The 26,502-nt window shown below is 50.9% G+C and overlaps 1 protein-coding gene and 1 long non-coding RNA gene across 2 annotated transcripts; one reads left to right on the top strand and one right to left on the bottom strand.

Moving 5' to 3' along the window:
- The first annotated feature begins 14,585 nt into the window (after positions 1–14,585).
- Positions 14,586–17,591, top strand: LOC149371942 (uncharacterized). Its single transcript, XR_016286941.1, has 3 exons — positions 14,586–15,056; positions 15,578–15,711; positions 15,974–17,591. It is a non-coding gene; the product is annotated as an uncharacterized LOC149371942 (long non-coding RNA).
- A 2,667-nt stretch (positions 17,592–20,258) lies between these two features.
- On the bottom strand, positions 20,259–22,648 carry LOC149371941 (uncharacterized). Its single transcript, XM_089581432.1, has 4 exons — positions 22,360–22,648; positions 22,087–22,266; positions 21,558–21,711; positions 20,259–21,128 (listed from the first exon to the last, which is right to left on the bottom strand). The coding sequence occupies exons 1-4, from the start codon at positions 22,551–22,553 to the stop codon at positions 20,259–20,261; spliced, it is 1,398 nt and encodes a 465-aa protein (XP_089437558.1). The 5' UTR covers positions 22,554–22,648.
- Between the last annotated feature and the right edge of the window lie 3,854 nt (positions 22,649–26,502).

Here is a 26,502-nt window from a genome sequence, read left to right as displayed (position 1 = left end):
AAACAAGCGCTGCGCGCTCGCCGACGCTCAAAGCAGGCCCAGACTTTCTCGGACAAGTCGCGACATGCAGCGTGACTCATCCCGTCGCCGCGGCGCCGACACGGACCCTTCCTCCTCTCCGTCGGTGCGCACTCCTCCGACGCTCGCCGGTTCTCGACCATTGGTCTAATTTGAACGGTGGCCAGTGATTGGAGGATTTGAACGGCTGGCTGCCGTAACCGTTACCAGCGGCTATAAAAACGGAGCCGCGCTGAACCCGCGCAGCAGACGGGCAGCAGAAGAGCCATCACGCCGGAGCTACGCTCGCCGCCGGGGCCGCTCTTTTTCTTTGTGCTAGCCCGTGGTGCTCTTAGCCCTTGTATCATGTAAAAGCCCTTGTACATACTGTACATAAAGTTCATTTGACTCACCGTCGCCTCGACCGTTTCCTGGCTCGGACACCCAGTCCCAACAGTGGTGGCAGCGGTGGGATGCCAAAGTCCCAACAGTGGTGGCAGCGGTGGGATGCCTCAGTCCCAACAGTGGCGACAGCGGTGGGATGCCAAAGTCCCAACAGTTGGTGGCAGCGGTGGGATGCCAAAACCCAACACCGCTGAGCCTGGTTAGAGAGCGAAAGCTGTGGTGTATCGGGCAACTAGACGCGGCTTGGCGTCTGTAACGTTAAGTGGGTTCCGGACACTGATAGGCAGAACGCCCACCCTGGCAGGTGGCAGTTAATGGTTGATAGCCAGGGGTTGCTAACCAGATGAACGCTGCGGCCTATTTCTGCAGTACCGCGTTTCTGCCACGATGTCACTGCCAACGCATGCAGCACACATCCCTCTCCCACCACTCCACCTACCTTAAAGCGCGATTGAGGCGTCCACTGACGCAGGGAGCCAGTTATGCGCCCTTCCTGTCCTGAAAACCATCGGAGTCTAGAACGTATAGTTAACGCCAACGCCAAAGAACACAATTAACGCCGGCGGCCTATAGCTTCAGCGCCGCGTTTCTGCCACGATATTAACGCCAACGCATGTCACGAACATCCCTCTCCCACCACTACGTACCTTAAAGCGCGATTGAGGTGTCCACTGACGCAGGGAGCCAGTTATGCGCCCTTCCTGTCCTGAAAACCATCGGAGTCTAGAAGTTAACGCCAACGCCAATAACAGAATGAACGCCGGCGGCCTATAGCTTCAGTGCCGCGTTTCCGCCACAATGTGTCAGCGCGAACACATGCATGCTTATGTCCCTCTCTCACTACCGCCACGTACACCTCAAAGCGTGATTGAGGTGTCCACTGACCCAGGGATTCAGTTATGCGCCCTTCCTTTCCTCAAAATCACCGGAGTCTATAATATATATTATAGAACATTGTCAACGCCAACACCAATACCCACCACGGTGGCTCAGTGGTTAAGGCACTCGTCTACTGAGCCGGAGTACCCGGGTTCAAGCCCTACTGTGGCGGCCGCGTTTCGATGGAGGCGGAGCGCAAAAGGTGCCCGTGTGCTGTGCGATGTCGTTGTTGTTGCGACTGAGAGAAGAATGAAAAGGAAATTGCACGGGCCTGCCAACTGGCTCCAGCCGAGCCACCACCGCTGCTACGTGCAGTTAGAGGAGAGTTAAAAAATAAGATGAAAGAGCGAAAGAAAAGAAAAAATGGCTGAGGCTTAGCTTAGGTTAAGCCTAGTCAGATACGAAGCATATTGTCGCCGAGTTGCATATCGAGCACGCCGCTTGGCTAGACGTTCTTCACGCTCTTCATCAGTCTCTGTAGCACGCCGCAACTTTTGCTTCTCATTCCAACGAGCAGCCCTGTCTCCAGGAGGCATCCCTATCCCGTGTACGCCTAGCAGAGGTTGTTGTGACTGATAGAAGACTGCCGCCGCAGTGGCTCAGCGGTTACGGTGCTCGGCTGCTGTCCCGAAAGACGCGGGTTCGATCCCGGCCGCGGCGGCTAGAATTTCTTTGGAGGAGAGATTCTAGAGGCCCGTGTACTGTGCGATGTCAGTGCACGTTAAAGAACCCCAGGTGGTCGAAATTTCCGGAGCCCTCCACTACGGCGTCTCTCATAGCCTTAGTCGCTTTGGGACGTTAAACCCCATAAACCATAAACCATAAACCAACCATGATAGAAGACTGCTACTGGCTCGAGTCAAGCCACCACCGCTTCCACATGTAGATAGAGGAGAGTTAGAAGATCAGAGGAAGGAGAAAGAGAAAAGGAAAGACGCGCGTCGCAGCAACAACTGCGTCCGCCGGAGCAGACGCTGCTCCAAAAACAGATAAGCGGCCGAAGCCGCGCTCGCCGAAGCGAGAACATACTCTTGTTGTTGTTGTGACTGAGAGAAGGATGAAGAGGAAATTGCACGGGCCTGCTACTGGCTCGAGCCAAGCCACCACCGCTGCCACGTGCAGATAGAGGAGAGTTAAAAGATCAGAGGAAAGAGAAAAAGGAAAGAAAAGACGCGCGCCGCAGCAACAACGCCATCAATTTTTGGCCCACCTAAGCCATTTTTCGGGCACCCACGGCCCTTTCTTTGTGACCTCTTCGCCTGAGCTAGGCCTCGCTCCGCTGGGAGCTAGGCCTACTGCGTCGGACGCTTCCGCCACCAACACCATCATGGAGGTGCAGGTGCAGGGAGAGGTTCTTAACCCCCACGACTACGACCCAAGGGACTGGACGCACATTCTTAGTGTGCCTGCCCGCTCCAAGGACGTCCTTTCACCATCCCGAAGCCAGGAGGCCGCAGCCTCTGCTACCGGTGCCCCCAAGTCTGCGCGCCTTGACAAGTCAGCGCACCTACAAGCAACGCGCACAGCTGCGCAGCGTTCGCGGCAGCAGCCGCCGCTTCCTGCTGCAGACTACAAGGTCGTGTTCAGATCACGAGGCGGGCTGCAGCTGGACCTGCTTCCACCCCGACAACTACGGGAAGCCATCCTTCAAGCGGCGTCCCAGCTACACGAACCAACGCGTACCCAAATCAGGTACACCCCGTAAACAATACGTGCACCGTAAGCACGCCCATAAAAGCTGACGCGCTTGCCCTGGTTAGCGTAACCAGCATCAAAAACCAAGGCAAGGACTTCGCCGTCGCAGCTTACATAGCCCCGCCGGATGGAGCGGTACGCGGAGTCATCAATGATTATTGGAATGAGACCCCGACAGAGCTCCTGCAAGACCTGATCACCGGCAACCCAGACGCCCTCATCGTGGACGCCCGCCGAATGGGCTCCACGCGTTCCATCCTAATCACTTTCCGAGCTGGACCTGTCCCACGCGCCGTCCTTTATGGAGGAGGCCTCCACAGGTGCACACCCTATCGAGGGCATATAGACGCCTGCACTAATTGCCGCGTCCCTGGTCACCGGGCAGACGTGTGTGTCCACCCAAGATCCCATAAGTGCCCCCGCTGTGGGCAGTCCCACCCAAAGGAAGATGTGCCCTCATGCACCCCCAGCTGCATTCTCTGCGGAGGCCCTCATATGACCGGCACCGGGAACTGCAAGGGACGGGGCCGCAAACTAGCGTCCCCGAAGAACGCTCTCTCTCCTCCGGGTACATCGCGGCTTTCCCGCTGCGATCAACCAGGCACAGCCAGCAGACGCAGCTCGACGGCTTCCCGGTCGCCTTCTACAAGCCGGCAGAATGGCAGCAAGAACGCCACGCGTCTCACCTGGGCAGACCGCGTTTCCGGCAAAACCACCCGTCAACCCCCACCACCCCAGTCCTCCCAGGCAGACCCGAGAGACCAGGAACTCAAGGCCTTGCGTGACGAGGTAAGCCGCCTTTCCTCTCTCCTAAGCACCCCCGCCCCCTCCATGCCCCCTCAACCCGCACCCCCTGTCATTAATTCGAGCTCATCATCCACAGACACTTCGAGCACCCCTCCTGCAAAGAAACAGCGCACCACAGACGCCACACCCCCTCCCGTGCCCCCAGAAATAGACGCTAAATTAGCAGCACTCGAAGAAAAATTTGACCATAAACTAAAGGAGCTAGACGCCCGCCTCGAGGCCAGATTCAATCACCTTACCGCCGCCCTCACCGAAAAACTTGAGCAGCGCATGGACGCTATGCTTACCAAGATGATGGAGCTCTTGGAGCATAATCTTACCCATCGCTTCACCCAACTTCAAACCCCCTCCACTCCCCCCATCCTACCTCCACAAGCACAAAACACCTTCCCTGAGCCACACATACCAATTGACACCCGTCTTAATACCCTCCTCAATCCCCCACCATCCAATATGGCGGGGGGGAACACTAATTATCTCCCCATTATAACTTGGAACTGCCGTGGCTTCCGGGCAAAGCGCGCACCTCTGCAACTTCTCCTTCCCACCATCACACCCACGCCCCACATACTTCTTCTCCAGGAGACTGCACACCGAGCAACCCTCCCCAGCTACACATCTACACACTCGGATACCACTAACACACCCAGGGCGTCTACACTCATCCACCGCAGCCTCACCTACAAAACTCATCACATTACGTCTGAGACGCCCTGCTTGATCACGGAAATTATACATCACACACATTCACTTCCTTCTATATTTATAGCAAACATATACCACCCCCCGTCCCTGCCGATGGCCCCGCTAGAATCACTTCTGCGAAAGCTACACCATCTAGCAGGGAAACATCCCCTACTCATCGGTGGGGACTTCAACAGTCAGCATACTGACTGGGGATACACAACCACGACACATCGAGGTCGCAGGCTCTGGCTGCTCCTGCAGAACCTCCAACTCACTGTGCACAACACGTTTCAGACGCCTACGCGGATCGGCAACAGTGTCAGCATCGACACCAGACCGGACCTGACGCTGAGCCGCTGTATCCGCGGCGTTACCTGGAACAGAACACAACATACACTGGGCAGTGATCATTACATTATACTGTCCCATACAAACCACCCCGTCACGCAAATATGACACACGAACTCATTAACTGGGATGCCTTTCGCGCTGCACGCACCGCCCTCCCAGACACTCCCATCGCAGACATCGATGCATGGGTGCAATCACTCAAGCATGACGTTCACCACAACACGCGACACATTGAAACTACAACCGAAACACCGACCCTTGACACACGCCTAGCCCACCTCTGGGAGGCTTATCACAGCATCCTGGAACGCTGGAAAGGCAACAAACACAACAGAACGCTTAAAAAGCGGCTGGCCGCGCTGCAGACACAAATCCAACAGCACTCTGAGGAGCTCTGTCGATCCAACTGGGGACAGATATGTGACGGCATCGCCGGAAACCTGTCCAGCAAACGTGCATGGCAACTCCTCCGACACCTCATTGACCCCACACGCACCAAATCAGCAGCACAGCACCACGTGACACGCCTCACACATGAACACATTGACGATCCCGACACCCTTCTAGACACACTTCAAACCATGTACACATCTCCAGGCGGCCCCATACCTCTACCGCACTACACAGGACAAGCAAATCCAACACTCGACACCGACATCACGGAGACGGAAGTCAGAGCGGCCCTCCTGACTCTAAAAACTGGTATGGCGCAAGAAACGGGGACACAGAAGGCACACAAAAACACAGGACTGACGCCATTCCTGACGTCAGTCCTGTGTTTTTGTGTGCCTTCTGTGTCCCCGTTTCTTGCGCCATACCAGTTTTTATTTCATCATGAACCAACTCGCCCAAACTAGAGTTTTACTCCTGACTCTCCGCGCCAACTCCGCACCTGGTGCAGACCAAATCACAAACTCCAAGCTCCGTAATCTGGATGACCAATCGATCACCCACATTACGAAATACTTCAACCAGTGCTGGAGGGAGGGTAACCTCCCGCAGTCCTGGCGCCACGCGAAGGTAATATTTATACCAAAACCCAACAAACCACTCACCATTCAAAACCTTCGCCCGATTTCGCTAACCTCATGCCTCGGGAAGCTCCTCGAGCATGTTGTGTTAGCGAGACTCACAAGTCACATGGCGGACAACAATCTCTACCCGCATAGTATGGTGGGATTCCGCCCTCATCTATCCGCACAGGATGCCATGCTGCAACTCACACACGACCTTTTTGACCCGCTTCTTCCAGGTCACACCAAGGCAGTCTTAGCTTTGGATCTCTCCAAAGCTTTTGATCGCACTGAACATCAGGCGATCATGACTGCTCTATCCCCATTGAATGTGGGTGTGCGCACGTATGCCTACATTCAAGCATTCCTGACTGACCGCACGGCTGAGATACACTTCGGGCCTCTGTCTTCCACCTCCTACACACTTCAGAGTATCGGCACCCCTCAAGGGTCCGTCCTTTCCCCCTTTCTCTTTAACATAACCCTCATACCCCTCGCCCGGAAATTGGCAACTATTCCCCACCTCAAGCACACTCTTTATGCCGCCGATATCACCCTGTGGACCACCCACGGCAGTGACGGCGACATAGAGAACACCTTACTGGAAGCAGCCACCCTCACCCAAAATTACGCACGGACCATCGGACTGTCTTGCTCCCCAGAGAAGTCCGAACTGCTCCTCATCCGGCCTAAGAACCACCGCTGTCCCCGCTCCCCCATTGCCATTGAATAGAATGGTTACCCGGTACCTGAGGTTGGCACCCTCCGTGTATTGGGCTTGCACATCCAGAACGATGGCAAAAACACCACTACCCTCAAGAAACTCAAGCAGGTTGCAGGCGCGATATCGCACCTCATCCGCAGGGTTTCGGGGCATCATAGAGGCATGAAGGAGCGCGACCTATGTCGCCTCATTCATGCCTTTGTCCTCAGCCGTGTACTGTACACTACCCCATACTTACAACTATCCAAACATGACATAAACGCTTTGGATGCTTTGATTCGCAAGGCATTCAAGGTAGCACTTCATCTTCCCCTCAACACACCGACAGACAGATTACTAGGCCTGGGCCTCCACAACACGATCGGGGAACTGGTGGAGGCCCACCGACAGGCCCAATACATCAGGCTCACAAAAACTTCCACAGGTCGGTATATCCTGGACTCCCTGGGAATCAAAATACCGGCCAACGACCCAACCCTTCTCGCCATCCCACGATCCTTTCACCGAGAGCTTCTCATCAGGCCGCTCCCGAGGAATATGCACCCGTCCCACCATGAGCAGCGCCGCAGAGCCCGTGCGAAGGCACTCCATCGAGCGTACGGCCCCCAGCCGGACGCCGTATGGGTGGACGCTGCCTGCACGGGTGATGAAGCGACAGCAGCTGCGGTGGACTCCTCTTCATCCACCCTCCTCACACTACCTCTCCCTCCAGATACGTCCCCAGAGGCTGCAGAGGAAGCCGCCATTGCACTTGCTATAACCCGCACGGAAGCCCGGTATATTTTAACTGACTCTAAAACTGCGATTCTAAATTTTGCTCGAGGCCGAGTTCATGTCCCTGCTTTTGGCATACTAGACTCGCCCGATGCACCCCCGCCCCGCCAAGTGGAGCTGATATGGGTGCCTGCGCACTCCGGGAATCCCGGAAACGAGGCCGCCAACCTTTTAGCCCGAGGTTCTTTAAACCGGGCTCAGGTGGCCTCGGATCGGGGATTCACGAAGGATCGCATGCACTCATTCAGTGAGCTGACCCAGGCATACAGAGCCTCTCGCCAGCTCTACCCCCCGCCCCACCCCTCCCTAGATAACAGACACGCAACACTCTGGCGCAGATTACAAACACATACTCTCCCCTCGCCCCTTACCCTAACCCACTATCATCCCTCCTTCCCCACTCCTGCTTGCGCCCTATGCCCAGAACCCTTCGCTTCTTCCCTCCACATCCTTTCCCTCTGCCCGGCGGACCCTCCCCCGCGGGACCTAGAGAACCTCAAGACCTGGGAGGACTGGGAGACCCTGCTGCACTCGGAGGACCCGGCCGTGCAGACCATCGTCACCGGCCGTGCTGCCAGTGTTATGGACCTCAGGAACATAAACACTTGAGTGCAGTGGGGTCGTGCGGGGACCCTGGGGCGTGCCCCGAATTCCTTTGTAAATAAAGTTTTCTCTCTCTCTTGTTGTTGTTGTGACTGAGAGAAGGATGAAGAGGAAATTGCACGGGCCTGCTACTGGCTCGAGCCAAGCCACCACCGCTGCCACGTGCAGATAGAGGAGAGTTAAAAGATCAGAGGAAAGAGAAAAAGTAAAGAAAAGACGCGCGCCGCAGCAACAGCGTCCGCCGGAGCGGACGCTGCTCAAAAAGAAGCGGCCGAAGCCGCGCTCGCCGAAGCGAGAACAGAACATACTCAACTCTTGTTGTTGTTGTTGTGACTGAGAGAAGGATGAAGAGGAAATTGCACGGGCCTGCTACTGGCTCGAGCCAAGCCACCACCGCTGCCACGTGCAGATAGAGGAGAGTTAAAAGATCAGAGGAAAGAGAAAAGGGAAAGAAAAGACGCGCGTCGCAGCAACAACTGCGTCCGCCGGAACGGACGCTGCTCAAAAAGAAGCGGCCGAAGCCGCGCTCGCCGAAGCGAGAACAGATACTCCTCGCGGCCGAAGCCGCCTTCTTTGAGGCGCACCCCCTTTTATACCGCCGCTCCAGCATCACGTGTTCACTACAGCGCACCTAGCGGCAGAAGCAGGAAACACATTGGTCGCGACGCCTCGCGCGACGGCGCGAGCTGGGGCCCCGTTTCGCATCTGCTGTGACGTCACGCACCACGTGGTCATCCTTGGTCACGACGCCTCGCGCGACGGCGCGAGTTGGGCCCCCGTTTTTCATCTGCTGTGACGTCACGCATCACGTGGTATGACATGGAGGTCACGAAAGGTCAATGGTAACGACACCGCCGGTATGAGGGATGATGATGATGAAAAGCCTTTATTTAATAAAAGAGGTGAGGCTTTCTTAAAGAGCCCCGCAATGGGTGGAGTCCCTATTCCGGGACCCCATTGGTCGAAGCCGCCAGCTTAGCCCTCTTGACCAAAGCCTTTTGGGCCTGAAGGTCCGAGCAGCCAAGCAGGGCCGCCTCCCATTCCTCTCTGGTAGGGTTGGGGTGGGGGGGGAGAGCTGAGTTGCGCTGGCAAGCCCAAACCATGTGGTAGGTGTCAGCCACCTCGCCACAGTGTTTGCACCTGCCAGTGAACGCGGGATCGAAATGTTTTAATACTGCCGGGCACAGCATTGTATTAGTGAATAGTCTAAGTAGAACGCGTTCGTTTGCTTTCCCCAGTCCCTTTGCAGGGGCTGGGTACACGCGGTGCCTATCCTTATAATAAGATGTTATGTCTTTGAACGAGAGTAAAGAGCCACCTTCAGGTTTCAGGTGCTCAGGAGCCAATGGGAACGCCCGGTGAATGAGTGCTCGGGCCGCCGCGTCTGCAGCTTCGTTTCCTGCTAGGCCCTGATGGCCCGGAGTCCAAACTATGCAGCGGGGAGTAGGATCGGTGTCTCGGCTGCAGTTCCTTAGTATTCGTTCAGCTAGTGGAGTTATCCAGCCAGTCTCATAATTTTTACACGCCGAACGCGAATCTGTTATGATGTGTTTTGATTTGGTATCAGAAGCAGCTAGGGCGATAGCAACCTCTTCAGCTTGTGTTGTGCCTGGGGCTTGAAAGGACAGACCATCCACCTGTATTTCTTGATGTATGACCGCGGCAGTGTACCACCCCCCGTGGGTCGGCCCGGCTACATCTACGTAGTAGACACCTTTCTTATTGCCATAGTGGCGCGCTAAGGCTTCCGCCCTAGCCTGGCGACGACCACTATGGTCTTCCTTATCCATCTTAGTGGGGAGGGGTCGAACTCTGACGGCGCGTCTCCAGAGTTCGGGCACTCGGACCCGCTCCTGAATGTGGAAATCGTGTTGGATGTGAAGCCGGGCTAGCAAGTCCCGGCCCGACTTCGTTTGGGCTAGCCTCGTGTATTGATTTGTGAGATGGGCTTCCTTGAGCTCCTGAAAGGTGTTCACCACTCCCAATGCAAGAAGTCTCGCATTGGAGGTGGAGACAGGAAGGTCAAGTGCCCTCTTCATCATTTTACGGAGTATTACCTCAACTTTGTCTTCGTCGTGCTTCCGCAGGTGTAGATAAGGGACCGAATAGAGAATTCGGCTGATTACGAAAGCATGGGCCAGCCGAACTGCATCCTTGCTTCGCAAACCCCCTCTCTTATTGGAGACGCGACGGACCATACGGCCCACCTGGTCTCCAATTTTGCGGAGCTTGTGCAATGTTGTGTCTACTCTTCTTTGGCTATTGATGAAGAGTCCGAGTATTCGAATTTCTTTGGCTTCATGTATGGGGCCACTTGTTAAGGAGAGATGTATTTTGGTATTGTCCTTAGGTGATGCCCTAAGGTGTACAAATTCAGATTTGCTGGGTGCGCATTGGAGACCACAGTGCCCTGCGTAGCGATCCACTACGTGAGCGGCTGTTTGCAGGCATTCCTCCATGCGCCCTAAGTTTCCCTCTGTGGCCCAGATCGTGATATCATCGGCATACAGCGCATGCCGTATGCCGTCAATACCCTGCAACTGGTCCGGGAGATGGAGCATCGCCAAATTAAAGAGTAGGGGGGATAGCACCGCGCCTTGTGGTGTCCCCCGCGTACCCATTTGATACGGACCGTATTCTGCCTCTTGGATTTTGATTAATGCTGTTCGATGGGTGAGAAAGTCTTTGATATAGTTGAAAGTGTTGCGGCCACAGTGGGTCTCACTGAGGTGTGTCAGTATGACGCTGTGTTTGATATTGTCGAAGGCTCCTTTCAAGTCTAAGGCAAGGACGACCTTGTCATTATGTGGATGTTCAACTGGTTGTATTATGTCTCTGTTGAGTTGGAGGAGTATGTCCTGTGCCGACTTATGTGGGCGAAAGCCGAACATAGTGTCTGGAAACGTATTCCGTTGTTCCAAGTATTCGGAGAGCCTATCCCGCACCATTGTCTCCATTAGCTTGCCCACACACGAGGTGAGCGAGATAGGCCTCAAGTTGTCTGTGTTGATTTCCTTTCCCGCCTTGGGGATGAAGGTTACTAGAGATGTTTTCCAGTCTAGAGGGAGCGGGGTTTCGCCCTTCCATATAGTGTTGAAGTATTCCAGAAGGGCCTCATACGCCTGGTCAGGGAGATTGGCCAGAAGCTTGACTGTGACCTTGTCCCGTCCAGGCGCAGTGCCCCTTCTCATTTTAGCCAGGGCTGCCTTGAGGTGAAAGAGTTGGAACGGTTCGTCCAACTCAGGATTATCTTTGCCTGCGTAAAGATACTCCTGACCACAAGGGTCCTGTTTGCAGCAGAGATACTTGTCCCTGAGTGTGTCTGCGAGTTGTGTTGTGCTGCCCTTGAAATTATGAAGTGCTCGTTGTAAGTGGCGCTGTGTTTCGCCCCGGGTCTGCGCGGGGTCTATAAGGCTGCGGAAAAGCCTCCAAGTGTTCTTCCCGGACATCTGCCTGGCAGCCGTGTTACAGCGATCTATCCAGTTGGCGTCAGCAAGTTTTGAGGCATACTGAGCTGCTTTGTGAGTGAGATCTAGGATGCGCTTCTTGAGTGTTCTGTTGTGTTTCTGTCTTTTCCAACGTTTCGTGAGACTGCGGCGGGCTTCCCAGATGTGGAGTAGATGGTTGTCCACCGCTGGGCAGTCCTCCGTGGTTTGTATCTGTGTTTCGTGTTTCTTGAGTGTTGTCATAAGTGTTTGGGCCCACTGCTCGTATCCATCTTTAACCAGGCTGGTTGTGGGCAGGGACTTTCTGAAAGCCTGCCAGTCTGGGAGTCGAGCCTGTGTGAGTGGCCTTTTGAGAGGCCGCGTGTGAATTAGTGTGTTAATGATGCAGTGGTCACTGCCTAGCGTGTCTTCTGTATTGTTCCATTCCACGTGTTGGATGTGTTTGGAAAGTGTGAGATCAGGACACGTGTCCCGAGTCACAGAGTTTCCCATTCGTGTGGGATGTGCTGGGTCGGTCTGGAGGGTGATGCCTAGCGTAGAGATAAGCTCCGCTAGCTTTCTACCTCGCGCCTCCCCCTTTTTGTAGCCCCATAATTGGTTGGGGGCATTGAAATCGCCCACAATCAATAATGGGTCCCGACCCGCTATCTTCAGTGCCCGGCTGAAGATATCTGAAAAAGTAATATGTTTTAGCTTTGGCGGACAGTATATATTCAGTATGTGTACAGGGGGGTCAGAGCGTCGCAGGGGTAACACGGTGACCATAGTGTACGAGTATGTTATATCTATGTCGAGGTCTACCTCCTGTGCTGTGTATGACTTATGTACAAGGATACAGGTGGATGGGTCCCGCTGAAATGTGTTATATCCAGAAATTTTTGCTGAAGCCCCAGGTTCTTGAAGCGCGACGATGGCGGCAAGAAATTCTAATGTTTCTAGGTAAAGGCGTAGGTGTGCTCGTTTCGCGTGGTCGCGAAAACCTCTACAATTCCATTGTATTACGCCCAAAGGTTCCTGTTTTGTTTTATGAGGCGTCCGTTTACTGCCCTGAGCCATGATGAAGGCTGGAGGCTGGCTGGCTCACCCCACTCACTGCATTGGTGTTCTGCACCGTAGCGAGGAGGCTATCCTCATTCTCTTCCTCAATAGCGTCGCGGCAAATTTTGGATGGGCGGCCTACTTCCTTTACGGGTCCGGCGCGCCTAAATAATTTTGGGCTAGTCTGTATCCAGGCTTTAATGTTTTGGGTGACTTGCTGAGTAATGGACACAGTTAGTTGCTGAGTTATGGTTGTTACCAGCTGCTGCATTTGTGTTTGGATAATTTGTGTAATAATCGCTGGTAGTTGGGCCATGTGATCGGCCACATTTTTCTCAATATCCGTCATGCGGCTTTCCATATTTTCAGTGAGCGGAGCACTTGACGGAGCGACGCTCGAGCACGCAGACGCCGGTTCACCAGCGTCCTCCATTGTTTCAGAGACAGGTGGCTCTGCCCTAGCGTTTTGTAATGCGTTGACTTGGGATTGTAGCTGCGCGTTCTGATTTCTGAGAAACGCTAGCTCTTTTCTCAGCTCAAGTTCTAGAGGGGAAGGGGAGGGAGAGGAAATAGAGGCGACACCCGCCCAGTTGCTTACCTTTGATGTTGAGGGTGGGTTGTTGCCAAGGGGGGGGAAATCCCCGGCTTGGAAAGCTGGCGGCTTGGCCCCGGTCCCGGATTTTGCCTTTTTAGAAGCTGGTGGTGGTTGGTTTCCGCTTCCTTGTTGCCCGGCAGTTTTGTCGGACTTTCCCGTCTTGTTCATAGGCGACTTGCCCGGCTTGCTTGGTTGACCCGCTTGTTGCTGGGCTAGCGGTCTCGATCGTTGGAGACGCCGAAACTTGATCTTGCAATCCGCGGAGCCAGTCAAATGGGCCTGCCCGCAGACCATGCAGCATGGGGTGCAGTCATGTTCTTTTAAACCCTGGTCGGAGGCTCCTACGTTATTTCCGCAAAATCCACATCTTCCGATGTCCGGGTGTGGGCAGTTGTCGACCCGGTGGCCGATGGTCCCGCAGCGGTAGCATGCAGGGATCGTCCGTTTATATTCTCGCACAAGTGTGCATTCACAATTGTAATGCACGTAGCGGGGCACCTTGCGGCCCACAAAGGTGAGCACCGCCACATTTGTGTTTCCCAGTTTGCGCACAAAGGCTATCTCACCTCCGCGCCACTGCACCTTATTCTTGAGGGTAGCCGTCGTCTCATCAGCCCGCACACTGATCACACCCCGGCACACCTCACCATTAAGCTTCACGTGGCCCCGAAATGGATGGGAGTCCGCTCCGGTCTTGAGGTCAAAGTCTTTAGTCAACTTATTTGCTGCGTCGATGTTTTGAGTTCCACAAACCACGAGGTTCTGGGTCCAGACTGGCCATATGCTGAGCGCGGCGCCAGCGTCTCCTCCCACATACTGGGCAATAGCCGCTCCCAACTCGCCGTGCCGGAAAATCGCCTTAAGGTCCATGGTTTTTCTTGGCTTGAGAACTACAATGATGTCTTCGGAGTTCATTTTCGGCGTCTCTTGCGGACGCCAAAGAGCAGTCTTGTTATACAGCGGCAGCGAAGCGCGAACGCTGCCGGGTGCCTGTGTTGATTTGAGCGACGCCATCGATGCGTCGCCCTTGGATGTCTTGGGACGCTGGGCCCGCTTGCGCATTGAAATCAGCGTAAAGAGGCCTTCATCTTCGATGGGCGGAGAGTTGTCTTCAGGCTGTTGGATGTCGATTTCAGTCCAAGCCATTGCAGTTGGATCATAGCCGCGTTGGGTAGTGGTCGCCATAGTGCGGTGGCTTCGGGGAAGTTCCCGCGCCTACGGAATCGAGGCTAACCTTCGGCAGGTTTAGCGTTCCGCGGCGTGGCGATGATGAAAAATTGCCATAAAACAGCCAGTTTTGGGCCTACCTGCTCAGGACCAGTACTGGCAGGTTCCTCTCGATGTTGGGAAGGTGATAGTAGCGATTTCGTTGGGGTCACACGAAAAGTTCCACGGATCCTGGGGAAAATAACAGGAGCCGATACACCGCACCTCTGGTCACACCACGCGCTCGCAGCGCCCCCCCGGTATGAGGGCGCCACCGCTCCGAAACATGAAGCGCCACCTGCGGCCGAACCGGTCGGTAGCCGTCTGTTCCGCCGTTTCAAGAATGGCAGCGCCAATCCGTAGCTGCGTGCTCTTTTGCGGCTTCAGGCGTATTGCAGATGTGGATGAGTTTTTTAAAGGCAGCAGCGTGACGCTTGGCCAACAATTGTTTAACGCGCAGCATGTTTACGGCGTCCGAGAAGAGCTGTCAAGCGTCACGGGGCCGTCAGACATCCTAGGAAAATGCGTGGCGGAAATGAAGAGCGTCGATTACGACGTGCGGCTTGCGGTAAGCACTTAGCTTTTAGCTAACATGTGCGCACGTGCCTGAGCTCTTAATATGGTTTCTTAGCTTTCGGGAGGCGATCGGAGCATCGTGAAAGCCACCTGCACCTGCAAGGCGGGTCGTGAGGGCTGGTGCAAGCACGCTGCGGCGGTGGCTGTTTACGTGAACAACCACCACCATACGTCGTGCACGGACCTGCCATGTGCGTGGAACAAGCCGGCAGCCCGCCCGACACTCGACGAGAAGAAACTGGTCAAGGACCTCTTTTCAAGTAAGAGTGATTGATTTTTCCCACCACAGTAATCAAATTTAACGCGTTTTCTATAACTGTCACCTAGGACGGCCTCTGCCAACGCCGGTACTGCAGCCACTCGACCCGGCCGTCGTTCACGCGCAGTTTCCAGACCTCAGCTGCACAATAAGGCACGTTCTTGATCATGAAACTGTCCAGATCAATGAGCAAGGAACGCCACCTTCAGATACTGTTGACAACAGGCCCCTCAAACGCTCACCTGATCAGGAGGATCTTAAAAAACGAGCGACAGCGGTTCAGTGCGTTTGAGGTAATATCTGTGTCACCTCTAAAGTTGAAAAGGTGTGACATGCTGTCAGCAGTATCCACCAGAGAAAAAGCACTTTATGAGAAGTGTGCGCGCAAAAATCTTGAGGAAATAGTCGAGATTGCTTTAGTTACCAAAGGTCAAGCAGCTGTGAACAGGTTTGTTAACGTTTTGCACTTGACATGCGACTTCTTAGTGTCCCTGTGCTAATATTATGTGTGATTTATTACAGGTGGCATCTAGAAAGGCACCTACGAGTAACAAGCTCCACAGCACATCACATTAAAACGAGGACAAGCACATTTGAAGCCCTTGCGGACAGCCTTGTAGGGAGGAGGAAGTTTTCATCTGCAGCTACCTCATATGGTAAGCAGCAGTGCGCAAGGGATCGCGGCAACTTACGTGGCACCCTACTTGTGCTAGTGTAGCCATTAGTTGTACAAAAGAGGAAATATGCTGTGTATGCATAAAATGGATGCTTCTTTTCAGAATATATGTGAAAAGTAGGCATTGCCTTATGCAATCGAGACACAGTTACCCAAAGTTCAGCCAGAAATTGTGTCACATACTTTCATGCTACAATGTATACCTGGATCAAACAAGTGCCATTAATTTTTACTCTGCGCAGGCAAACAGATAGAACCCAAGGCACGGGAGCACTTGTCAGAATTGCTGCAAGCTACTATTCATGAGGTACTTAAGAATTTGGTACATTTATCACCGGTTCCATCCGCATTGTCGGTTCAGGTGCTCATATTTTTTTTTTCTGGCGGGTGGGACTCGTCATTCATCCTGAGCAGCAATGGCTGTGCTGCAGCCCGGATGGCGTCATCGCATTCGACGATGCCATTCACCTTGTAGAAATCAAGTGTCCGTTTTCTTTGAGGAATGATGTATTTATTGATCATGAGAACGAGATCAGCTACATTCCATATGTGCAATATGTTAATGGCAAGCTAGCTGTAAAGAAAACACACCAATATTACACCCAGATAATGGTCATGTTATACATTTTGGGGGTGAAAGACGCCCTTCTCTTTGTATATTCCAGCACACGCAATGTCACCATAATGGTTGAAAGGGATGATGCCTTCTTGGCTGAGTTCATTCCAAAGCTTGAAAACTTTTATTTCTCTTACTTGCTCAAACGGCTAGCCAAACAAGGATAAGTTTTTGTATGCCAATTTTCAAATCATTAGTGGTGTACTGTACATAGTGTTAGTATGAATAACTGTCGTTTCTGTGGCTGGATACAACATAAATCCATAGTGAAGCTCAACTTACAATCACAACTGCCGCAGAGAATTCCTCCCCGACAAAAATGTAGACAGCTGAAGAAGCTTTTGTCATTTAAACAACAACCATACCTCAAGTCAAACTTTTAAGTTCAAGAAATTTTATCCCTTCTGCTTGGTTGAATTAGTTTGCTGCTGCAGTTGGTCAGTTTAGTAATGCAGGACCAAATGGATCATGGCCCATTATTACCAACCGCTGGTTTTTGAAGGCTTGGCTTGGTCTATTGGGTTTAGCATCCCAAAGCGACTAGGGCTATGAGGGGTGCCGCAGTGCAGGGCTCCAGATAATTTCAACTGCCTGGGGTTCTTTACCATGCATTGACATCGCACAGTACATGGGCTCTAGCGTTGTCTCTAAATTTGGTGACTGCATTGTATCCTGCTATAAAGCCAGTTTTGGTGCAATAAAGAACTTTTATTCTGTATTGCCAGTATCAAAGCAAGCAAAATCACCACATAGTGTATGCCCAAGTAAAATAGGTGCAACCAAGCAATTAGACAGTAAACGTCAATAATTAAGAAAATACATTACATCCAAAACATGTCACACTTTCAAACACCTTACAGGAAAGTTACACCAGCCTTAACTGAGCATTACAGTAAGCATTGCAAAACATATGACAAAATTGCATTAATCAACAAGAGTTGTGCACAACACAGCCATGCCTTATCGGTATGGATACACGTTTCCATGCGAAGCTGTCCATACATAGTCACCCATAGTAATAACTTGCATAGAACAATAAAAGACTTCAACCAGAAAAAAAATGCATCCCTTCTGCATATGGTGGTGTGCAACAAAGTTGAAATAAAAACTTTTGCAATTAAAAATGAATTGCTTTGTGTGCTGTGATCATAAATATTTGTCCAGTTTGAAGTGCCTTGTGGGTCATGATGTACGTAATGGCATACCAAGACGACGTCATTTGATTAGCAGTTACCATAGTGAACACCTTGTAAACGATGGATGGTAAGCTCATGAGCAAACAACTACAACCAGAAACAAACGGAACCGAGGCTCCACCGTATGCATCCTGGCATAAAAAAAATTACTGTATTTGTTTGATTCATAGCAGGATGACAGGAAGCAGCAAGGCATGCAGAAAATAAACCTTGGCTCCTAAAAAAAAATTCATAACTATATATTGTATGTATTAAGCAGGACATGTCAAACCACTACTGTAAAAGTAACTCATCATAGTACACACGTGTTTAGCATAAGTCTTGCACCTCCTTTCACAAAGCGTTGTTCTTATCAGGCTTGTGCACAACTGCAATGGATATTGTCCAAAGCACGCATCACGAAGGGTTCAAATTAGCTCTCCTGTACATCTGGAACATTTATAATTGGTGCTTGAAGATTCACAAGAATGCAGCACATTCGCATTATTTCAGTCATGTGGGGGATCAGGTCAATTGGCACCCTTGAATTTAGAATATTAAACAACTTGACTCTCTGGATCACTCTTTCAACATGTACACTCACTTGTGCTACATTATAAGTCTCCTGAAGTTCTTCAAAGGTAAACTGTACATTTCCCTTTGAAAAGGGAGGCAGAACCACAATACCGCTTTGACTATGTACTTCAATAACACCATCTGTCGGGCTAGTTGGTTGCGATCCATATGTATCAGCAGCGCGAACACCACACAGGAAGAAGAAGGAGAAGAAGGTAAAGAGCGCTGAACTTCCAACTTTTATTTGAGCAAAAATTGAACCCGCACTTTTATACATATACCAGGTAAAATCCCACCAGGGGGTAATCAAGGCGTTCTATCGAATTGGGACCAACACGATGTCCAGGGCATCAAAATGATAACTACTATCACACTATTCAAAGACTTCCATGAAAAGCACGAATGACATGCGGAAAAAACAAGACAATGTAAAAACAGGGCTGAGTGTGCGCGAATGGAAAAATGGAAAAACAGGGTTGAGGGCGCGAATTTTGCTAAAACCATGAGAAGGCAAGAACACGGTAAAAAGGTAAAAACAGGGTTGAGTGTGCGCAAATGGAAAAAAATGGAAAAACAGGGTTGAGGGCGCGAATTTTGCTAAAAGAAACAAAGAAAAAAAACATGAGAAGGCGAGACACGGTAACAACGTAAGCGATGCGAAGGGATGAGCGCCAACAATTAACACGGCTAGAACTAAAATGCAGGGTGCCCCTAAAAACCAGGTAAAATCAGGTAAAACCAGAGAGAAAGGTGATTTCTTTTTCAGATAATGAGATGGAAGGGGTGCTTACGCAACCTTCTTTGAGCCCTGAGATGTAGGTAGCTTCAATGATTTCGCGTGTTAATTGGTTTTTATGTTTCTTTAAGACGGTTGCTTTCTTAAAATGAGGAATGCACTTCTTTTGGCTGTCACATACGATTCAGCCCATTCAAAACTTGTAAAAAGGAACATAGTGAAGTCAACTTTTAAGAACGCACTCACAAAATCGTGTCACCACAGGTTACAGGACAGTTTTTCGAGCCAAGTGCTGAGGCTGAAGCAATCAGGATACCCGCAATCTCTCCTTTCGTCTGTTGCAAAAAAAGTCCTGATAAGTATGAAGCATGAATGTGAAGCCCCGGATGATACGCGACAGCGGAACAAAAGGGTCGCCGTTCTGCCATACCTGCACCAAATCTCGCATAATCTGAAGAAAATTGGCAGAAAAGCAGGCGTAGACGTAGTCTTTTCAGCCCCTCTGCGCCTGTCAAGCCTGTGCAACAAAGTTAATAAAAAGAAAAAGAATAGTGGCTGTACAACCAGGCACCGAGATCCTTTTGTACCTTGTGCGGAGGGTGTTGTATACTCTATACCTTTAGCTTGCGGTAAGGCGTACATAGGCCAAACAGGAAGATGCTTAAACGAAAGGTTAATGGAACATAGGAACGATCTAACTGGGGCGCCGTTGAGGAACCTGCCCGCCCATTGCAGCGTATGTGACAGCCAAAAGAAGTGCATTCCTCATTTTAAGAAAGCAACCGTCTTAAAGAAACATAAAAACCAATTAACACGCGAAATCATTGAAGCTACCTACATCTCAGGGCTCAAAGAAGGTTGCGTAAGCACCCCTTCCATCTCATTATCTGAAAAAGAAATCACCTTTCTCTCTGGTTTTACCTGATTTTACCTGGTTTTTAGGGGCACCCTGCATTTTAGTTCTAGCCGTGTTAATTGTTGGCGCTCATCCCTTCGCATCGCTTACGTTGTTACCGTGTCTCGCCTTCTCATGTTTTTTTTCTTTGTTTCTTTTAGCAAAATTCGCGCCCTCAACCCTGTTTTTCCATTTTTTTCCATTTGCGCACACTCAACCCTGTTTTTACCTTTTTACCGTGTTCTTGCCTTCTCATGGTTTTAGCAAAATTCGCGCCCTCAACCCTGGTTTTCCATTTTTCCATTCGCGCACACTCAGCCCTGTTTTTACATTGTCTTGTTTTTTCCGCATGTCATTCGTGCTTTTCATGGAAGTCTTTGAATAGTGTGATAGTAGTTATCATTTTGATGCCCTGGACATCGTGTTGGTCCCAATTCGATAGAACGCCTTGATTACCCCCTGGTGGGATTTTACCTGGTATATGTATAAAAGTGCGGGTTCAATTTTTGCTCAAATAAAAGTTGGAAGTTCAGCGCTCTTTACCTTCTTCTCCTTCTTCTTCCTGTGTGGTGTTCGCGCTGCTGATACATATGTTTTGACTATGTGCTGGTGCCTTTATGCCAGGAAAGCCTTTGTCAGCTAACACAACATCTCCAGGCTCTATCCGGTCCAGGAATCCTGAATCTAAAGTAATGTGAGTATCTGAAGCGCGGCCTCCATAGGCTTGCGATATAAAGCTAACTGTACCATTTGGCAATACACCAATCAAAAATTTTAAAGTATAGCCACCTTTGTAATGCGAAAAAAGAGCACGTCTTTGTTCCACAGTGGCTGGCTCTTCCGTTCTTAGCTCAGTGCAGTCAATTATGTATCGGCAGCGTGGGTAGTGGAGCCTAAAACAAGCAGGCATTGTTGCCTGAACAGTTTCCAGTGATGGGCAGGGTATCCACTTCTGCATTGCACTTAGCAGGTTACTCAAAACAAAATAAAATATCCGGCTTACTGTAGTACGATGAAGCCCAAAAAGCACTGCAATACTGGCAAAAGACACTCCAAGTTTCATTTTCATTAAGAAAATTGCCAGCTTTTGCGAAACTGGCACATCAACTTCTCTCACAACAATAGGCGAGAGCACCGACATTAAAAGAGCAAATACACTGGTGTTCACTCCGCACAATTCTCTGAAGGCATCCTGCCTTTCGACAAGGGAGTGGTAGCCAAGAAATGTGCATGTTCGCTCGTCTGGCCCAGTGGAGGAAGACTTTTTGCAGGAGTCAACTTGTATACCACAGTCGACGGTGTCACTATGGGCGACCTGTGTTGAAGCTGACCCCTGTGACGTCACAGACAGAAACAGAGTGCAGGGGCCTCCAAAAAAGTCTTCATCAGTCTGAGTCGCCTGGAAATAAAGATGTAGAAGGCCACCGTTAGTGGCATGATAAATTAAGAATGGGTTTTGACTAATAGGCACCAATGAAAACACACCAGAGGTAAGCAGAACAAGCTGTCCACATTTAAAACAAAATTCATCCCACGCATTATGACAGAGAATGCCCCTGGTGCGGGGACAAACCAACCTTATATCATACTAAAACATAACGCTACCTTCCAAAATACACGGTGCTAAATCAGAGCAATGGGAGGCAGCGCTGCTCAGCAAGTCTGAAGCCATGTGCGACCAAAATTACAGAGCAATATAAAAGTTTATTTTTGCTCTGTCTCTGGATACAGTAAAATACACCATTTTCTTGCATCCCTAATGAATAACATGTAAAACTAGTTACAGTGATAAAAACACTACAATGAGTTGTAATAAAATTTGGCTCACCACAGATGCACTAGAGGATGCACTAGAGGATGCCATTGGTGCCTGAGGTTCATCTCCACAACTGCGCGGAGAGCCCGCGGGTGAAAATTGCTTTCCACTGCCTCCTGCAGCTTGGGCAGCCGCCGCTGGAAGTGACTGGCTTCGTCGCTGAGCTCTAGAAAATTCGAGTGAGCAAGCACGTTAGTGCTCAACACAACCTAAACTGCGTGAGCCGTGCGTAACCCAGCCAAAAAAGAAAAACTTTGCAACGTAGGCTGAACAAAGTTAGCAGCGTAAGGCAACAAACACAGAGCTCAATAAAAAAAGTTGTAGCGCAAAAAAGGACAACACACAGAAAGCGACACGGGACAGGCGCAACTACCAACTGTTTATTCACAGCGATTGCGAAGGAATATAAAGAAACAATCAAGAGTGGGAGCAAGAACGACACATGCGCTCGAGTGTTGTGCAAGAACGGAGAAGATAACAGAGCTCTTTGTCCCGCATGAAAACTCTGACGGCACATCACTAGCCCTTCTGCAGTGCTCACCTGTCGAATCTCTCCAGTTTCGATTCTGGTAAGGCGCCGTCACCCCTTCCGTAGCACGACGGAAATATGCTTGGCACGTAAGCAGGGTGATTGGCGATGGTGCTTTTGCGATTTCCCACGAAATGGGCGCTGCAGATGCGTGTTCGGCCCCGCACCGGTTGCCACAATTCTCCATCGGGGCTGTCAATAACACAAAAAATGAGACTACTTAGCAATTTTTACCGCAAACGCGAAGAATCGCAACCCTCCGAAACAAACGAAGGCGTTGTTTACCTTGCACGCCGCACCGCTCTGATCCAGCGTTCTCTCCGCTCGTCCTCATATGATCTCCACGGGAATCGATAAAACTCCACACTTGGAATCTTCCTGGCAGTATTGGCGTAACTATTGTGGCATCCGTACACGCAACAGTATATCGAAGTGACCTTTTTGCGATTTGCACTCAGAGCAGTACCACGCTGCGCCATGGCGGAGACCGGCTGACGACGCGGCGGGCAGAAGGCGGGAACAGACGCCTTTTTCGGCTGCTCCCCACAGAGGGCGCTACGTGTTCGCTTGAAACACCAGCGCACGAGGCGGTAGCTGCCATTCCAGGTGGGTTTTAACCTATAAATAAAAAAAAAAATTGGGGGAAGGCGGCGACTGGCGTGGCTAATCGTTCGCCGTCCATGCCGGATGCTGAACATTTTGATCACGCTCTTTTTGTTTCATTGCCATGAAAGACAAAATTAAAATCACAAACATTAACATGTACGAAACGTCCGGAATGTGCATTTGACTGCTCCGATAGACTTCTTTTAATTTTTTTTAATCGGCGAAAAAAAAAAAGCTTCATATGCTGTTTGCATGCAGGCGAGAAAACTTGACACCTGAAACCTGAAGCGAGAAAGGAAAATAGAAAATAGAGAAACTTCGCGCGACTGAGACAGATATGCAGGCAGCTGCACTTGGCCACAGGTGGACGCATATTCGCAAAAGGAATGCTGGCTTTGTTCAGGATTCCAGTTGCGATTTTCTTTCTGAACAGTCCAAGGAGTCCCCAACCTAGAGTTGGAAAATAAACATTGAATTGAATTGAATTGGAATTGGAACACATCAGGAAAAAAAAGGCAAACAGTGAAAAGGGGAGGGGGAGGTTATCAGGTTATCAGCACTACTTACAGAAGAACAGGGTAGGGGCAGAATAGATAGCGGACAGAAGCGATGCCCCGACATGTGCAGCCGCGATTCGCCACCACCACCTCCTGTGCGATATGTGTCAGTGCACGTTAAAGATACCCAGGTGGTCGAAATTATACCGAAGACCTCCACTACGGCACCTACTTCTCCCTCTCCTCTTTCATTCCCCTTCCCCCCTTCCCTTATGGCACGGTTCAGGTGTCCACCGAGATATGTGAGACACATTTCCTTTCCTGAAAAACCAATTTACTTTTACAGCGACAATGAACACAATGAACACCTATGACCTATACGTTCAGTGCCGCGTTTCTGCCACAACGTTGTAAAATTGGTAAATTGGTTTTTGAGGAAAGGAAATGGCGCAGTATCTGTCTCGCATATCTCGGTGGACACCTGAACCGCGCCGTAAGGGAAGGGAGGAAGGCGGGAGTGAAAGAAGAAAGAGAGGTAAAGGTTCCTTAGTGGAGGTCGGAATAATTTCGACGACCTGGGGATCTTTAACGTGCACGACGCCGCACAGCACACGGGCGCCTTTTAAGTGCCGCCTCCTCCAACTACACAGGGACATAATACGACCCTCAGCCATGTAACAAAACGACAAGGCCATTCTCGCCCTCGATCTTGAGGGGGCGTTTGACAATGTTAAACATGGTAGCATACTGTCTAACTTGGACGTCACTAACTGCGGGGCGAAGGTCTTCGGCTATATCAGAGACTTTCTCCCTACGCGTCAGGCACTACTCCAGATCGAGGACGAGAAATACTGCCCGTACGCTGTGGGTGTACGGGGTACACCACATGGGGCGGTGTTGTCGCCGCTCCTCTTATTGCGTTAGCAATACTACTATAGGTTTCGCCTCGTCGCGTAACCCTGGTCAGTAGGGACGGATGACCTTGAACAGCGTTGTTTCAGCCGCGCTCCGCCAGATGGCAGCGCCGTCGGCGCGCGGCGCGGCAGCGGCGCCGAGCAGTTTGCTGTCTACGGCGGATGGCACCACTAGGAGGTCCGCCACTTCTGTCCTTCGAAGCCGTTGTTCGCAGCATTCGCGCGTAGTGCATCGATGGCATTCGAATGATATCGGTTAAGCACTTAGCCTAATTTCTAGTCAGACCACATGAATAAATAACACCGAGTAGGAAATTGGTCGAGTTGGGGAATCGAACCAGGGTCTCCGGAGGGGAGACGAGCACGCTAACCACTCCGCCTTGCCAGCTAGATGGTTCGGAATGAACAAAGGCGCGTCTATACCGCTCACTCATCTTCCTCCCTTCCCGTTACGGCGAGGTTCAGGTGTCCGCAGAGATGCGAGACAGATACATTTCCTTTCCTCAAAAACCAATTTACCGACGAGCAAGGCGTACAGTCGAACGGGCGATGGCGTTCTGTGGACTTCCTGGCAGCGTGGCGGAATGGTCACGTGACCAAATATGGCGGCGTCCATGCTCCCGCGCTGTAAAGCGTCTATAAATGCGCGCTTGTCTTGGCGTGAATGATAGGGGGCTACGGCCGTTTATCCGTTTTTTTTTGCGAAAGCAATACTACGCTAGGTTTTGAGCCTTCAGCGTGGTCTCGGCGGTAGTCACGTTTGACCTTTAGACGACCTTCAGTTTGATGACGCATGGAGGCGCTCGCGTCTGTGACGTCATACCGAGGTGAAATCTGAGCTGCCAAGTCGGTTCGTCGGCGCGGTCCCAGCGGCAGCCACGGAGCGCCGCAGATCCCAGGCAGTAAGAGAGGGAACTGCGTTCATTTCGAGGAAGGAAAGGCGTCTTACCAAGGGTGGTATTCTCCCGGTGTCGCCTTTTGCGACATGTCGCAGTCGCACTTCGCTGATTGGCTCGAGCCGCGGTGACGGCGGCGTGACAACACGGATCCGCCTTCCTGCTACGTCGTCGTGACGTCGCCCCAAATTACTACGCTTAGTCGAACAACGGAATGCGCTGAAGCGATTCGCGCGGGCGACGGGCTACCGTTAGCGACGAACGCAATCGGCAGTTGCGGCTTTTGCGCCCTTGGCGTGAAAACATGGCGACGTCCTTTCAAGCGAGAGCCGCCCGCTTCAGCCAATTCAGCAGTCCTTGCGATTCCGGTCGGCATGTTTACCGGCAACTACTGGTGTTGTTACTTTTCGCTATGACTTACCTTGCTTCGACGATAAAGTTTAAGCTGCAATTCAGCCTAGTTTTTTAGATACGCTCTCGATTCTGGAGCGCGCAAGCCTAATGGCACCTCCAGCTACACTGCTACCGTCTGCAACTGCCCGAAACGCAGCCGAAACCTAGCACAACCGTCCGGAACGAAAGAAAAATAGATTTGGAGCTTTTTCGCGGTGTTTTATAGACTTAAATGAAGTAAAGCGAGTTTATATTAAATTTGCAAATGTTTTTTTGAACATTAGACGTCATGTGATGGCAAATATTCTTGCTATAAAAGATACGAAACTACTGCTGCTAGTGAATCAGCAATGGTAAATTGTCGCTTCTCGGAGTGAATGAATGCACCGCAGACGAAAGTGCCGGCGGCTTTTTCCGTTTCTTCGAGCATCTGTAAGCACTTTTTTAGGCCCCGCCCGTATGCGACATGTCGCATACGGGCGACATGTCGCATACGGGCGGGGCCTAAAAAAGTGCTTACAGATGCTCGAAGAAACGGAAAAAGCCGCCGGCACTTTCGTCTGCGGTGCATTCATTCACTCCGAGAAGCGACAATTTACCATTGCTGATTCACTAGCCGCATACGGGCGGGGCCTAAAAAAGTGCTTACAGATGCTCGAAGAAACGGAAAAAGCCGCCGGCACTTTCGTCTGCGGCATAGAATTTCTTACTATTACCTAGAGGGAAAGCTGGCAAGCCGTCTATGGGAGTTTGCGTGGAGACCCCACGTGACCACCTCAGTCACCATGGGCGCTCAAAGCATCATGGGGTGGTGAGCTACTTGTTGCGGAACTGCAACTTTTGGCCAAAAAATAATAAAAAAATAAAGCTGTTTGATAACTACAAACGTCCTAACATTCAATATCTTGTCTAATGATTACAACAACCGAGCAGAAAAGCATTTAAGTGCAAAGTTTGCCTAAAATAAGAGATGACTAGCTTTCCTATTGGCCAAGTGATGAACACAAAAAAAACTAATATTTCGTAATTAACAGGCGCACTTTTAAAAGTAAATAAGTTTTCAAAAAAAAAAATGTTGTTGTTTAGATACTTTAAGAGGTTTTTTAATGGCATTTCGGATGA

Source organism: Amblyomma mixtum, chromosome 1 (assembly GCF_055824585.1).
Source record: "Amblyomma mixtum isolate Tamu chromosome 1, ASM5582458v1, whole genome shotgun sequence".
NCBI lineage: Eukaryota > Metazoa > Arthropoda > Arachnida > Ixodida > Ixodidae > Amblyomma > Amblyomma mixtum.
Note: the sequence above shows the minus strand (reverse complement) of the source record. Positions and strands in the feature narration are given on the sequence as shown.

Excerpts from the sequence above, each read along its gene's own strand:
- LOC149371941 (XM_089581432.1), bottom strand. The coding sequence starts at position 22,553 with ATGGCGCAGCGTGGTACTGCTCTGAGTGCAAATCGCAAAAAGGTCACT. Across the intron at positions 22,267-22,359 it reads AGAGCGGTGCGGCGTGCAAG|CCCCGATGGAGAATTGTGGC; the intron begins GTAAACAACGCC and ends TGTTATTGACAG. Across the intron at positions 21,712-22,086 it reads AAACTGGAGAGATTCGACAG|AGCTCAGCGACGAAGCCAGT; the intron begins GTGAGCACTGCA and ends CGAATTTTCTAG.